General features: G+C 54.6%; 1 protein-coding gene across 2 annotated transcripts; it reads left to right on the forward strand.

Annotated features, from left to right (window-relative positions):
- Positions 1 to 587: 587 nt before the first annotated feature.
- Positions 588 to 15,475, forward strand: LOC142467891 (galectin-1-like). 2 transcript variants are annotated; one of them, XM_075573847.1, is made up of 5 exons: positions 588 to 636; positions 3,875 to 4,044; positions 11,404 to 11,483; positions 14,168 to 14,339; positions 14,692 to 15,475. In XM_075573847.1, exons 1-5 carry the CDS (start codon positions 603 to 605, stop codon positions 14,833 to 14,835), a joined length of 600 nt encoding a protein of 199 aa, XP_075429962.1. In that variant the 5' UTR covers positions 588 to 602; the 3' UTR covers positions 14,836 to 15,475. The 2 variants fall into 2 exon arrangements, with proteins under 2 accessions (XP_075429962.1, XP_075429963.1); XM_075573848.1 differs by lacking the exons at positions 588 to 636; positions 3,875 to 4,044 and adding an exon at positions 9,094 to 9,183.
- Positions 15,476 to 15,706: the final 231 nt, after the last annotated feature.

Below are 15,706 nucleotides of genomic sequence, written 5' to 3' on the forward strand. Positions count from 1 at the left end.
GTGTTCCCTCTCCCCCCCTCTTTCTCCCCTCACCTCCCCCTCTTCTCTCTGACTCTGTGCTGTTTCATCTCTCCTTCCTCCCCCGTTCTCCTGTGTTCCCTTTCCTCTCCCCCCCCCCTCTTCTCTCTGACTCTGTGCTGTTTCATCTCTCCTTCCTCCCCCCTTTCTCCTGTGTTCCCTTTCCTCTCCCCCCCTCTTTCTCCCCCCCCCCTCTTCTCTCTGACTCTGTGCTGTTTCATCTCTCCCTCCTCCCACGCTTGTCCATCTGTCTGGCCCTAGCTTGTCCTGTGACACAGACCTGGTTCCTTGCCAGGGCTCAGCAAAGATTTCTCCCCCATCTGGCAGCAAAACCACAAGAGTTCCCAACGTCTCGTCCAAACCCCACAACCGCCAACGTGTATAAATACCCCTCCGGGGGACGCCAGCGCTCATACTGCCAGGGAACTGGAAGAGGCTGCAGACCACGTGCAATTCCCGTCCTTCCAACGTCTAACCGCCTTCCAAGTAAAAATGTCCCTCTCTCGTGTCCTGTGAAATTCTTCTTGTTTTTACCCTACTTATCAGATACTAATTGTCATCTCGTGTTATCGGCCTGGCTAATTATGGCCGCAGATTTACTTTCCACTGTGAGCAGAGGTAACGAGACTGTTTGCTTGTAGCTAGAATAATCCTCGAGCACATAAGGTTTCCGAGTTATATACGTGCAGGGCCGCCAACAGAAATCATGGGGCCCGGGACAAATGAAAGGAGCAGGGCCCCCTCCCCCCCCGATCCCATAGCGCACCCCCTCCCCCCCCCGATCCCATAGCGCACCCCCTCCCCCCCGATCCCATAGCGCACCCCCTCCCCCCCGATCCCATAGCGCACCCCATCCCATAGCGCACCCCCTCCCCCCTGATCCCATAGCGCACCCCCTCCCCCCCGATCCCATAGCGCACCCCTTCCCCCCCGATCCCATAGCGCACCCCCTCCCCCCCGATCCCATAGCGCACCCCCTCCCCCCTGATCCCATAGCGCACCCCCTCCCCCCCGATCCCATAGCGCACCCCCTCCCCCCCGATCCCATAGCGCACCCCCTCCCCCCCGATCCCATAGCGCACCCCCTCCCCCCCGATCCCATAGCGTACCTATCACGGAAAAAAAAATTACTTAACTGTTTTCTTATTGTTAATATGGAAAAAAACATTACAATGCAATCTGTTTATTTTTATATTTTCAACAAAAGACAAAGATACCCAATGCTACATCCTATGTGACAAAAGGCCTGGGGGGGTTAAGTATGGGCTGGGGGGGGGTTAAATAAGGGCCCGGGGGGGGTTGTATTGTATTGTATTGTATTGTATGTCTTTATTTATATAGCGCCATTAATGTACATAGCGCTTCACAGTAGTAATACACGTGGTAATCAAATAAATAACAGATAATATAAATAACAGATCATGGGAATAAGTGCTTCAGACATACTGTAAAAGTAACATTAAGGAAGGAGTCCCTGCTCCGAGGAGCTTACAATCTAATTAGTAGGTAGGGAGAACGTACAGAGACAGTAGGAGGGAATTCTGGTAAGTGCGTCTGCAGGGGGCCAAGCTTTATGTGTCATGTGTCCATGATTAAATATGGGTGACTGACTGCCCTTGACTGATTGGGTGGGTGACTGACTGACTGCCTGGGTGGGTGGTCGGGTGGGAGAGTGACTGCCTGGGTTGGTGGGAAGGTGGGTGAATGACTGCCTGGGTGGGTAGGTGAGTGACTGCCTGGGTGGGTAGGTGAGTGACTGTCTGGGTGGGTAGGTGGGTGGGTGGGTGACTGACTGCCTGGGTGTGTGGGTGGGTGAGTGACTGCCTGCATGAGTGGGTGAGTGACTGGGTAGGTGGGTGAGTGACTGCCTTGGTGAGTGGGTGAGTGACTGACTGGGTGTGTGGGTGGGTGAGTGACTGCCTGGGTGAGTGGGTGAGTGACTGTCTGGGTAGGTGGGTGAGTGACTGCCTGGGTGAGTGACTGTCTGGGTAGGTGGGTGAGTGACTGCCTGGGTGAGTGGGTGAGTGACTGCCTGGGTGTGTGGGTGGGTGAGTGACTGCCTGGGTGAGTGGGTGAGTGACTTCCTGGGTGTGTGGGTGAGTGACTGTCTGGGTAGGTGGGTGAATGACTGCCTGGGTGAGTGGGTGAGTGGGTGAGTGACTGCCTCGGTGAGTGGGTGAGTGACTGCCTGTGTGAGTGGGTGAGTGACTGCCTGGGTGAGTGGGTGAGTGACTGCCTGGGTGAGTGGGTGAGTGGGTGAGTGACTGCCTGGGTGAGTGGGTGAGTGACTGCCTGGGTGAGTGGGTGCGTGACTGCCTGGGTGAGTGACTGCCTGGGTGAGTGGGTGAGTGACTGCCTGGGTGAGTGACTGCCTGGGTGAGTGGGTGAGTGACTGCCTGGGTGAGTGGGTGAGTGACTGCCTGGGTGAGTGGGTGAGTGACTGCCTGGGTGAGTCGGTGAGTGACTGCCTGGGTGAGTGAGTGAGTGGGTGAGTGATTGCCTGGGTGAGTGGGTGAGTGACTGCCTGGGTGAGTGGGTGAGTGACTGCCTAGGTGAGTGGGTGAGTGACTGCCCAGGTGAGTGAGTGGGTGAGTGACTGCCTGAGTGAGTGGGTGAGTGACTGCCTGGGTGAGTGGGTGAGTGACTGCCTGGGTGAGTGACTGCCTGGGTGAGTGGGTGAGTGACTGCCTGGGTGAGTGGGTGAGTGACTGCCTGGGTGAGTGGGTGAGTGACTGCCTGGGTGAGTGACTGTCTGGGTGAGTGGGTGAGTGACTGTCTGGGTGAGTGGGTGAGTGACTGCCTGGGTGAGTTGGTGAGTGACTGCCTGGGTGAGTGGGTGAGTGACTGCCTGGGTGAGTGAGTGGGTGAGTGACTGCCTGGGTGAGTGGGTGAGTGACTGCCTGGGTGAGTGACTGCCTGGGTGAGTGGGTGAGTGACTGCCTGGGTGAGTGACTGCCTGGGTGAGTGACTGCCTGGGTGAGTGACTGCCTGGGTGAGTGGGTGAGTGACTGCCTGGGTGAGTGAGTGGGTGAGTGACTGCCTGAGTGAGTGGGTGAGTGACTGCCTGGGGTGAGTGGGTGAGTGACTGCCTGGGTGAGTGACTGTCTGGGTGAGTGACTGCCTGGGTGAGTCGGTGAGTGACTGCCTGGGTGAGTGAGTGGGTGAGTGACTGCCTGGGTGAGTGAGTGGGTGAGTGACTGCCTGGGTGAGTGGGTGAGTGACTGCCTGGGTGAGTGACTGCCTGGGTGAGTGGGTGAGTGGCTGCCTGGGTGAGTGACTGCCTGGGTGAGTGACTGCCTGGGTGAGTGACTGCCTGGGTGAGTGACTGCCTGGGTGAGTGGGTGAGTGACTGCCTGGGTGAGTCGGTGAGTGACTGCCTGGGTGAGTGACTGCCTGAGTGAGTGAGTGGGTGAGTGACTGCCTGGGTGAGTGGGTGAGTGACTGCCTTGGAGAGTGACTGCCTGGGTGAGTGACTGCCTGGGTGAGTGACTGCCTGGGTGAGTGACTGCCTGGGTGAGTGACTGCCTGGGTGAGTGACTGCCTGGGTGCGCACGGGTTCGCCAACATTTTTTTTCCCTGACTTTTTTTTATGACACGGGGGCACCGGGGGCGGGGGCACCGTGGGCACCGTGGGCGGGGGGGCGGGGGTCGGGCCCACTGACTCACCGGGCCCAGGACGCCAACCCCAGCAGACCAAACCCCGTTCGCGGGCCTGTATAAGTGTATGCAACCGCCCAGACAGGTAATGGGTTAAATGATTTATTTGGGGGTTAAAAATGGAAAATGTAAATGGCTTTGTTACCTCAGCGGGATTATTCATTTTATTTTTTAAGTGTTTTTTTTTGTTTAAACAAAGAGGGGAACGACGCCGGATCAAATATTTCTGGGGGTAAAGATCAGAAAAGAAAATATTTAACAGAAGATCTCCACGTGCAGGGGAACAGCAAACGTCCGTCCCGAAGGTGTGAAAAGGGCGCGGCGTCAACGCCATGTCAGGAATCTCTGCCCGTGCTCTGCAGTCAGGAGGTCAGATAAAGCGAGGGAGAGAGGCGGGTGGGATATAACGTCCTGGGAGAGAGGCGGGTGGGATATAACGTCCTGGGAGAGAAGGTGGGATATATCGTCCTGGGAGAGAAGGTGGGATATAACGTCCTGGGAGAGAAGGTGGGATATAACGTCCTGGGAGAGAAGGTGGGATATAACGTCCTGGGAGAGAGGCGGGTGGGATATAACATCCTGGGAGAGGAGGTGGGATATAACGTCCTGGGAGAGAAGGTGGGATATAACGTCCTGGGAGAGAAGGTGGGATATAACGTCCTGGGAGAGAGGCGGGTGGGATATAACATCCTGGGAGAGAAGGTGGGATATAACGTCCTGGGAGAGAAGGTGGGATATAACGTCCTGGGAGAGAAGGTGGGATATAACATCCTGGGAGAGAAGGTGGGATATAACATCCTGGGAGAGAAGGTGGGATATAACGTCCTGGGAGAGAGGCGGGTGGGATATAACATCCTGGGAGAGAAGGTGGGATATAACGTCCTGGGAGAGAAGGCGGGTGGGATATAACGTCCTGGGAGAGAAGGTGGGATATAACGTCCTGGGAGAGAAGGTGGGATATAACGTCCTGGGAGAGAAGGTGGGATATAACGTCCTGGGAGAGAAGGTGGGATATAACATCCTGGGAGAGAAGGTGGGATATAACGTCCTGGGAGAGAAGTGGGTGGGATATAACGTCCTGGGAGAGAAGGTGGGATATAACGTCCTGGGAGAGAAGGTGGGATATAACGTCCTGGGAGAGAAGGTGGGATATAACGTCCTGGGAGAGAAGGTGGGATATAACATCCTGGGAGAGAAGGTGGGATATAACGTCCTGGGAGAGAAGGTGGGATATAACATCCTGGGAGAGGAGGTGGGATATAACGTCCTGGGAGAGAAGGCGGGTGGGATATAACGTCCTGGGAGAGAAGGTGGGATATAACGTCCTGGGAGAGAAGGTGGGATATAACGTCCTGGGAGAGAAGGTGGGATATAACGTCCTGGGAGAGAAGGTGGGTGGGATATAACGTCCTGGGAGAGAGGCGGGTGGGATATAACGTCCTGGGAGAGAAGGTGGGATATAACGTCCTGGGAGAGAAGGTGGGATATAACGTCCTGGGAGAGAAGGTGGGATATAACGTCCTGGGAGAGAAGGTGGGATATAACGTCCTGGGAGAGAAGGTGGGATATAACGTCCTGGGAGAGAAGGTGGGATATAACGTCCTGGGAGAGAAGGTGGGATATAACATCCTGGGAGAGAAGGTGGGATATAACATCCTGGGAGAGAAGGTGGGATATAACGTCCTGGGAGAGAAGGTGGGATATAACGTCCTGGGAGAGAAGTGGGATATAACGTCCTGGGAGAGAAGGTGGGATATAACGTCCTGGGAGAGAAGGTGGGATATAACGTCCTGGGAGAGAAGGTGGGATATAACGTCCTGGGAGAGAAGGTGGGATATAACGTCCTGGGAGAGAAGGTGGGATATAACGTCCTGGGAGAGAAGGTGGGATATAACGTCCTGGGAGAGAAGGTGGGATATAACGTCCTGGGAGAGAAGTGGGTGGGATATAACGTCCTGGGAGAGAAGGTGGGATATAACGTCCTGGGAGAGAAGGTGGGATATAACGTCCTGGGAGAGAAGGTGGGATATAACATCCTGGGAGAGAAGGTGGGATATAACATCCTGGGAGAGAAGGTGGGATATAACGTCCTGGGAGAGAAGGCGGGTGGGATATAACGTCCTGGGAGAGAAGGTGGGATATAACGTCCTGGGAGAGAAGGTGGGATATAACATCCTGGGAGAGAAGGTGGGATATAACGTCCTGGGAGAGAAGGTGGGATATAACATCCTGGGAGAGGAGGTGGGATATAACGTCCTGGGAGAGAAGGCGGGTGGGATATAACGTCCTGGGAGAGAAGGTGGGATATAACGTCCTGGGAGAGAAGGTGGGATATAACGTCCTGGGAGAGAAGGTGGGATATAACGTCCTGGGAGAGAAGGTGGGATATAACGTCCTGGGAGAGAAGGTGGGATATAACGTCCTGGGAGAGAAGGTGGGTGGGATATAACGTCCTGGGAGAGAAGTGGGATATAACATCCTGGGAGAGAAGGTGGGATATAACGTCCTGGGAGAGAAGGTGGGATATAACATCCTGGGAGAGAAGGCGGGATATAACGTCCTGGGAGAGAAGGTGGGATATAACGTCCTGGGAGAGAAGGTGGGATATAACGTCCTGGGAGAGAAGGTGGGATATAACGTCCTGGGAGAGAAGGTGGGATATAACGTCCTGGGAGAGAAGGTGGGTGGGATATAACGTCCTGGGAGAGAGGTGGGTGGGATATAACGTCCTGGGAGAGAGGCGGGTGGGATATAACGTCCTGGGAGAGAAGGTGGGATATAACGTCCTGGGAGAGAAGGTGGGATATAACGTCCTGGGAGAGAAGGTGGGATATAACGTCCTGGGAGAGAAGGTGGGATATAACGTCCTGGGAGAGAAGGTGGGATATAACGTCCTGGGAGAGAAGGTGGGATATAACATCCTGGGAGAGAAGGTGGGATATAACATCCTGGGAGAGAAGGTGGGATATAACGTCCTGGGAGAGAAGGTGGGATATAACGTCCTGGGAGAGAAGTGGGATATAACGTCCTGGGAGAGAAGGTGGGATATAATGTCCTGGGAGAGAAGGTGGGATATAACGTCCTGGGAGAGAAGGTGGGATATAACGTCCTGGGAGAGAAGGTGGGATATAACGTCCTGGGAGAGAAGGTGGGATATAACGTCCTGGGAGAGAAGGTGGGATATAACGTCCTGGGAGAGAAGTGGGTGGGATATAACGTCCTGGGAGAGAAGGTGGGATATAACGTCCTGGGAGAGAAGGTGGGATATAACGTCCTGGGAGAGAAGGTGGGATATAACGTCCTGGGAGAGAAGGTGGGATATAACATCCTGGGAGAGAAGGTGGGATATAACGTCCTGGGAGAGAAGGTGGGATATAACGTCCTGGGAGAGGAGGTGGGATATAACGTCCTGGGAGAGAAGGTGGGATATAACATCCTGGGAGAGAAGGTGGGATATAACGTCCTGGGAGAGAAGTGGGTGGGATATAACGTCCTGGGAGAGAAGGTGGGATATAACGTCCTGGGAGAGAAGGTGGGATATAACGTCCTGGGAGAGAAGGTGGGATATAACGTCCTGGGAGAGGAGGTGGGATATAACGTCCTGGGAGAGAAGGTGGGATATAACGTCCTGGGAGAGAAGGTGGGATATAACGTCCTGGGAGAGAAGGTGGGATATAACGTCCTGGGAGAGAAGGTGGGATATAACGTCCTGGGAGAGGAGGTGGGATATAACGTCCTGGGAGAGAAGGTGGGATATAACATCCTGGGAGAGGAGGTGGGATATAACATCCTGGGAGAGGAGGTGGGATATAACATCCTGGGAGAGGAGGTGGGCGGGTGTCAGATATAAGTGTGTAAATATTTTCTGTATACAGTGTAAATACGTGTAAAATTGTATATTTTAATGTAAGTTTGTTACTTTTGTAGTGATGTTTGTAAAATTGTTTTTGCATATAATGAAAAATACCCTGCAGCCACCCTGCATTACATATAATCCCAGGACTGTCTGAGCCTGTCCCTGATACCCTGCCGCCACCCTGCATTACATATAATCCCAGGACTGTATGAGCCTGTCCCTGATACCCTGCCGCCACCCTGCATTACATATAATCCCAGGACTGTCTGAGCCTGTCCCTGATACCCTGCAGTCAGGAGGTCACCCTGCATTATTCAGGGGTGCGCAAAGTGGGGGGCGTGGAATTTTCAGGGGGTGGGGGCGGCGCTTCCAGAGGCCCAGCGCTCTTCCCCACAACATTTAAATATAATGCCGGGGGTGGCGCGAGACCTCTGTAATTCCCTCCTACCTTGTCTCCGGTGGCTTCTGGCGACACATCACCATGACAACGCGGCATCAAATGACGCAGCGGTGACAAATGGCCACGCGGTGTCACATGACATTGTGACATCAGAGGACGCCGGAGAAAAGGAAAGAGGGGGGAGAGCAGGCAAAAAAGTTTGCGCATCTCTGCATTAGATATAAACCAGGACTGTCTGAGCCTGTCCCTTATACTCTGCAGTCAGGTGACCCTACATTACATTTAAACCCAGGACTGTGTGAGCCTGTCCCTGAATTTATAACCTCCCGCTGCTCTCAGAAATGCCCCTGTGGGACCCCCCCTCTCTCCTGTTCGGACTCAGATGCCTCTGGACCTCAGGTCTCCTGAGAGCGGAGAGGAGTAAGGTCCCAATATAACTCCATGTTAACCTCTTCACTGCCAGAGGGGCCCCCATCGCATTGCAGAGCCACTGGATGAAGGGATCCAGACCAGAGTTTGCACACAGCATCGATCATAATCTGCTGAGCAGCTGTCATAAAGGTGAAAGACCTTCAGGAGTTGGGCTACCACTGGGCAAACTATATCGCCACAAGGCAACACAACTACAAAGTGCCTTGGAAAACATTAAAGATATTCTCCCTTGTACAATTTTGACACATTACTGATACCTGGGCCAATATGGCACCTAGGAGCTGGGTTACCACTGGACAGGCTGTCCCCAGGCGGTAACATACCCCACTGAGTGCCTTATTGTTGGAAACTGAGACCAGACTAATACATTCCCTCCTTCTGAACAGCTGTCACAGGGTGAGTATGGGTGACTGACACTCATGAGTTGGGTTACCATTGAGCAGGCTAGCATCAGAAGGCAGGAAAGCTCCTGGTACCTTATTGCATTGAATGGGGGGGGGGGGGCAGGTGAAGACATTTACACCTTCTAAACAGGTGTCACATTGTTGGTATGGGACAATGAGGCACTCAGGAGTTAGGTTACTATCCTTCTCCCCCATTTCTCTTCCTCCAGTAAAACACAGTCAGGAAAATATGAATCAGCAAAGCTGCGGCTGAATGAGCCTGGGTGGGAGGGTCTTGTTTAACCACGCCTCTTCTTCACACCCTTTCTCTAGCCTGATTGGGGAGAAATCATGGGGCGTGGCCTAGCACTGAGGTATAAAAGCTGGGATCTGAAACAGGTGGCATTGATTGAAGACTTATTGTTGGAGAGATGGCAGTGAGTGTGGGGCACAGTGGGGATGGGTGTGGCAGTGAGTGTGGGGCACAGTGGGGATGTGTGGGGCACAGTGGGGATGGGTGTGGCAGTGAGTGTGGGGCACAGTGGGGATGGGTGTGGCAGTGAGTGTGGGGCACAGTGGGGATGGGTGTGGCAGTGAGTGTGGGGCACAGTGGGGATGTGTGGGGCACAGTGGGGATGGGTGTGGCAGTGAGTGTGGGGCACAGTGGGGATGGGTGTGGCAGTGAGTGTGGGATGAGGGAGTGATGGCAGTTAATTTGGGTGCAGATGGGATGAGGGTGGAGGGATGGCATTGGGGGAGCAGTGAGGATGCAGTTGGGGTGGAGTGCTGGTGTCTTGAGGGTGTATGGAGATGCAGTGGGTGAGGGTGTAGTGAGGGTGTAGTGGGGATGGGTGGAGGGATGGCAGTGAGTTTGGGGAGCAGTGGGTGTGCGATGCAGTAGGGGTGGCATGTTGGTGCCTTGAGGGTGTATGGAGATGCAGTTGATGAGATGATGGGGTGTGGTAGGGGTGTTGGTGCAGTTAGGGTGGCGTCTGGGTGTTGGTGCGGAGTGGATGGGGTGGGAGGGTGAGGTCTCACTGTGTGCTCTGTCTGTCTCCTTTTATGCTCTGATCTATATTTATCCTTCCTCTTGTCATCTCTCGCTTTCTCCTTTTTGTCTCCTCTCTGTCTGTACAATATTTTAATCTCTGACAAAGTCTGGGATTGTTTAACTATTAAACTTCTTTAGGGGGATTTCTTCGGGCTGCAGAAATAGAATCACAGGGGGGGGGGGGGGGAGTTTCAGTCCTCCCCCTGATTTCTAACAAGTTAAAGAGCTGCCCCACCCAACACCAAACCATGGGCCCAGCGGCTAGCACTAGGAATCCCTCCCACTCAGAAGACCAGTAACCCAAGATTCAGTCCCACTTAGTTTCCCAATGAGATAATGACTGTGACCTATGTGAGGTGACATGCAGGGGGCTGGGACCTTAACAAAACCAACTTACATCGATAATTCCCTGGTTATCAAAGGCAGGTTTTTATTCTCTTTATCGAACCTCTTGTGGTAACCCCTTCCTGCGCAATGCATTCTGGTAGTGACAAGTCACATCTGTATCTTGGCATAGTGAGGGTTAAGTTGCCAGCTGCCATATTTAGTTCTTGGGGTTATTTAAGTGATCATTAGCCCAATGGGCAGCGATGGCTGATTCTGTGTAAGAAGCTAATTACATTGGGGGTTACATGTTATTGCTGCGGGCTGTGTGTGTTTCTAGATCTGGTGACAAATCCATCGCTGAATATTTCATTCCTCACCTGACACTGAATAATCCCACCCGGACACCTGCCTGTCACATTGTCACACTCACTGTCACATTGTCACGCTGTCAGTCACATGGTGTCGCTGTCACACCGCAGGCGGTCACAGACTTGCATCCCAGAGTCCCCGTAACAATCTGACTTCTTGGTTAATAACTGTGCATGTCGGCCAATAAACTAATTAGCGGTGTCCGGCAGTGAGAGGGTTAATATTGGGGTTGATCTTTGCAGGAATAACCCCTTGGCTGCTGGATCCGCCTTCACCGTAGCAATGCCCTCTATAAAAGAATTAACCCCTTTCACTGCCAGATATGCATCTTGCTTGGTGTGCATTGGGATGGGGTGTAGTGGTTAAGGTGAAGTTCCTGGATCAGATTCCAGCCTCTGCTTATCCACCCGGCTCTGTAATAAGTATTTAATCTGCTGTACAAATGCTGGGTACTCTCTGCTCTCACCCCAGAGGTGGCTGCATGACTTTGCCCATTTCTTGGCATGCGTTTCACTTTTTAATGCCCACTGATGTCCTAGCGTGTGATAAAGCCGCCCCCTCTCTCCCGCAGTCTCTGTATAACGCGGGTAGTGATGTAACACCATGTGACAGCGGATCAGAATTATTTGCCCCACCCTTTCTGCCCCGCTCTCCTACCCATGAAATCTCCGACCCTATTGGGTCCTCGGCCATCATACTTGGGATTGTGCCGGCTATCCCAAGCATTATTGGATCCTCTTACTGTATTACCACCTCTGCTGGGAGACTATTCCATGCACCCACCCCCCTTTCCGTGCAGTACTGCCTCCCATGTCCCCTGGGCCTGCAGCAGAACACGAGCCCTTGTTCTAGCCCCGCTATGATATGACCGTGGCATGTCCTGATATGACCAGCCCTTCCCCCCACACAGGGCGTGGTCTTGAACAACCTGAACCTGAAGCAGGGGCATTGCGTGTCGCTGAAAGGGTTCATCCCGAAAGATGCTAACGGGTAAGTTATGGGACCCGTCCCCTACAGGGAACCCCTCCTAATCCTCACAGCTGCCGACTCCAGGTCCGTGTGCTGGGGATCCGGTCCTGGGTTTGTATGAGTAAGACCGGCCTGGATCTGTCACTGCTGACTCGGGTATGATTTCTGCAGTGATTCCTGCCTTTCCTTTTGTTCCTCTGTATACAAGCTCACATATTCTGTGAGCTTGCTGTAACCCCTCTGCTGCGGGTTTTAGTTGGGACAGTCCCTGCGGAGCTGGGTAGCAGGCCTGGGACAGGGCAGTCCCTGCGGAGCTGGGTAGCAGGCCTGGGACAGGGCAGTCCCTGCAGAGCTGGGTAGCGGGCCTGGGACAGGGCAGTCCCTGCGGAGCTGGGTAGCGGGCCTGGGACAGGGCAGTCCCTGCGGAGCTGGGTAGCGGGCCTGGGACAGGGCAGTCCCTACAGAGCTGGGTAGCGGGCCTGGGACAGGACAGTCCCTGCAGAGCTGGGTAGCGGGCCTGGGACAGGGCAGTCCCTGCAGAGCTGGGTAGCGGGCCTGGGACAGGGCAGTCCCTGCGGAGCTGGGTAGCGGGCCTGGGACAGGCAGTCCCTGCAGAGCTGGGTAGCGGGCCTGGGACAGGACAGTCCCTGCAGAGCTGGGTAGCAGGCCTGGGACAGGGCAGTCCCTGCAGAGCTGGGTAGCAGGCCTGGGACAGGGCAGTCCCTGCAGAGCTGGGTAGCAGGCCTGGGACAGGACAGTCCCTGCGGAGCTGGGTAGCGGGCCTGGGACAGGGCAGTCCCTGCAGAGCTGGGTAGCGGGCCTGGGACAGGGCAGTCCCTGCGGAGCTGGGTAGCGGGCCTGGGACAGGGCAGTCCCTGCGGAGCTGGGTAGCGGGCCTGGGACAGGGCAGTCCCTGCGGAGCTGGGTAGCGGGCCTGGGACAGGACAGTCCCTGCGGAGCTGGGTAGCGGGCCTGGGACAGGGCAGTCCCTGCGGAGCTGGGTAGCGGGCCTGGGACAGGGCAGTCCCTGCGGAGCTGGGTAGCGGGCCTGGGACAGGACAGTCCCTGCGGAGCTGGGTAGCGGGCCTGGGACAGGGCAGTCCCTGCGGAGCTGGGCAGCGGGCCTGGGACAGGGCAGTCCCTGCGGAGCTGGGCAGCGGGCCTGGGACAGGGCAGTCCCTGCGGAGCTGGGTAGCGGGCCTGGGACAGGGCAGTCCCTGCGGAGCTGGGTAGCGGGCCTGGGACAGGGCAGTCCCTGCGGAGCTGGGTAGCGGGCCTGGGACAGGACAGTCCCTGCGGAGCTGGGTAGCGGGCCTGGGACAGGACAGTCCCTGCGGAGCTGGGTAGCGGGCCTGGGACAGGACAGTCCCTGCGGAGCTGGGTAGCGGGCCTGGGACAGGGCAGTCCCTGCGGAGCTGGACAGCGGGCCTGGGACAGGGCAGTCCCTGCGGAGCTGGGTAGCGGGCCTGGGACAGGGCAGTCCCTGCGGAGCTGGGTAGCGGGCCTGGGACAGGGCAGTCCCTGCGGAGCTGGGTAGCGGGCCTGGGACAGGGCAGTCCCTGCGGAGCTGGGTAGCGGGCCTGGGACAGGGCAGTCCCTGCGGAGCTGGGTAGCGGGCCTGGGACAGCTCTGGGAGGCTAGTCTGCTCAGCATGTTTAATGTACCCATAAACGTGTGCTCTTCTGCCACCTAGTGTACAACATGTGGAACTGCAGGTTCAAATTAAATTGTCCACCTAATTCTAAAGTATGAACACCTCTCCTGATGGTGACATAGATTGCAAGCTCTTTGGGAGAGGGATTACATTTTCCTTAATGCCTATCCCTGAATGTGTGTGATTTCTTGTATCTTATATTTTATATCCATTATAAAGCGCTGCTCTTAAAGGGACAGTTCCCCCTGAATTCTCTTCCCCCCCCCCTCCCCTTTTTGTACCTGGGTGGGGTGAAGGGGGTCTCCAGGGCTAAATGTTCAGCTCTGGGGCCCCCTGGTTCCAGAGATACAGACCTGGGAGGGTAGCGCAGGTACAACCCCTTCAGGGGGCGGTTTGAATCTGCCACGTTGCGGGACGTTATCTGCTGCGACTCCCTATCGGCCCTCGTGGTGGGTTTAATAACCAGTAAGTACCGGTGCTACCGATCGTGGGGAATAACTTGGCAAAGGGGGAGTCCCCGTAGCGGAAATCACAACTGTTCAACTGCAGATACACCCCCCCCCCCCCCCCCCTGTGTGCAGATAAAGGGGAAGAACTGCTGTTTTAATGTAATATTCCTATAACTCGGTGATTCCCAGCAGGGGGCGTGAGGCGTCTCTAAGGGGTTTGCCAAATAAAATGTAATGGGGGATCCCAGGCAGTATAGGGGGGTCCTGAGCCCGAGTGGAAACTGCTCACTTGTTAAGGCCCCAAACTGCACCTCAGTGTGGGGGGTATCGCTGTCACTTACAGCAGGGGTTTCCAAAGTAGTGTCCCACAATGCTTTGCATCCACAGCAGCCAGGCATTGTGGGGTGTGTGTCTTTGGAAGCTTCTGCAGTGAGTGACAGTGATATATATATTTTTTTTTTTTTTTTAAAGATTGTAAGCTCTGTGGGACAGTGACTCCATTCTCCCCTATATTAGTTTTATTAGAACTCGCCGTTTCTCCGGCATTGTGTGCGCCTGGCGCCCGCGCTCCCCACTAACGCCTGCCCATCGTGTCTCTTTAGCTTTGTCATCAACATAGGGCAGAATTCCTCCAATATCCTGCTCCACTTCAACGCTCGTTTCGACCTCCACGGCGACCAGAGAACCATCGTCTGCAACTCCAAGGAGGCGGATACCTGGGGGGCGGAGCTGAGGGAAACGGCGTTCCCCTTCCAGCAGGGGGAGGAGGCCACGGTGAGGGGGGGGGGGGCAGGGTAATAGAAAATAAATGGGCTGATCATGCTAGTACTCGGGGGTATGCATGTACCATTATTTGTTACTGTTTGCAAACCCAGGGTATCAGTATTTCCTTTAGAAGCCAGCAGTCCCGTTTCTTGCATGTTGCAGGGAATGGGTTAAAATGACGGGACTTGTCGGCCTAGACACCGGGTTTGCCAGTGATCTGGTATTTTGAGGCCTAAACATGGCAAAGGTCCTTCTAAACAATGAGGTCCCAAGTGCTTCAATCTGTTACTTGGGTCATGCTATCGGGCGCAGTACCGCTGCTTTCACTCGGCCTCTGAATGACCCCATCTCTCTCCTGCAGATTTGCTTTGAGTACCAAGCGGACGCGCTGAATGTGAAGTTACCGCAGGGGCAGATCATCGCGTTCCCCAACCGCCTGCCCATGGACACCATCTCCTTTCTGTCTCTGGAGGGCATTGAGTTCAAGTCCCTCTCCCTGGAGTAGCGGCTCCTGATTGGCACGAGACACTGGCTGCCCCTTCTTCCCTGCTAGAGACTCGTGACATCATTGCTTTCCCAGAATCCCCTGGGGCGCAAGGGTTGGTTAACCAGTAGGTCACTAATGACCATGCTAGGGTTATAGGTCGCCTAACTCCTCCTGCACTTCAGCGAGACATCCTGCCAACTTCAGTTGGGTCTCAATGATAACTGGAGATCTGCAAAATGTGGATAAGAATTCTATGCGCACTCAGAACTTGAACACTGTCAGCCATTTATTCCCCAATAAATCCAAGCTTTGCCCACAGTCTAGCGACCTCCATCCTTTACAAAGGGAAACCGGCTTAATGCTGCACCCCTTAAAGGTGACCTCCTTGTACTGGGGCAGTAAGGCTCTCTGAACATGTGATGTTGCTCTGAGGGGCTGTACGTTACCTGCTAACAACCAGTGCCTTATTACTTGTGGGGGGGGGGGTGGTGGTGTATCAGTGTCCATCTCTTGTGCCCGGTCTCCACCGTGGAAGAGAAAGTCACATGAGACCCCCCCTGCTCTGTAACCGGGGAAGGGTCCGGCACAGAGCAGGTGTTTTTTGTTCCAAATCTGCATCGTGTTTTTGTTTCACTTGAATAAAATCTCGTGCTCTCGGCTGAGGTCTCCGTGTCTGGTTACTGGGGCAGAAACCTCTTCTAATCTGATCTCTCCACATAGAACCAAACTAATGTTTCTCTTCTGTACCCACATTCTTTGGACGGGTTTTACAGTCTTTATATAAGACTGGATCTTTGTGGCTAGAGGCAAATTATTTTTAATACGTGTCTGAGAAGGACCTGGTGCAAAGAACACAAATATCTTTACAAGCTACAGCAATGTAAATGTG

The sequence above is a fragment of the Ascaphus truei genome, chromosome 17, assembly GCF_040206685.1.
Source record: "Ascaphus truei isolate aAscTru1 chromosome 17, aAscTru1.hap1, whole genome shotgun sequence".
Taxonomy (NCBI): domain Eukaryota; kingdom Metazoa; phylum Chordata; class Amphibia; order Anura; family Ascaphidae; genus Ascaphus; species Ascaphus truei.

Bases quoted from the DNA above. Each gene is read 5' to 3' on its own strand.
- LOC142467891 (XM_075573847.1), top strand. From the start codon at position 603: ATGGCCGCAGATTTACTTTCCACTGTGAGCAGAG. The intron at 637-3,874 runs GTAACGAGACTG...GTTTAAACAAAG, and splicing joins ACTTTCCACTGTGAGCAGAG to AGGGGAACGACGCCGGATCA. The intron at 14,340-14,691 runs GTGAGGGGGGGG...TCTCTCCTGCAG, and splicing joins AGCAGGGGGAGGAGGCCACG to ATTTGCTTTGAGTACCAAGC.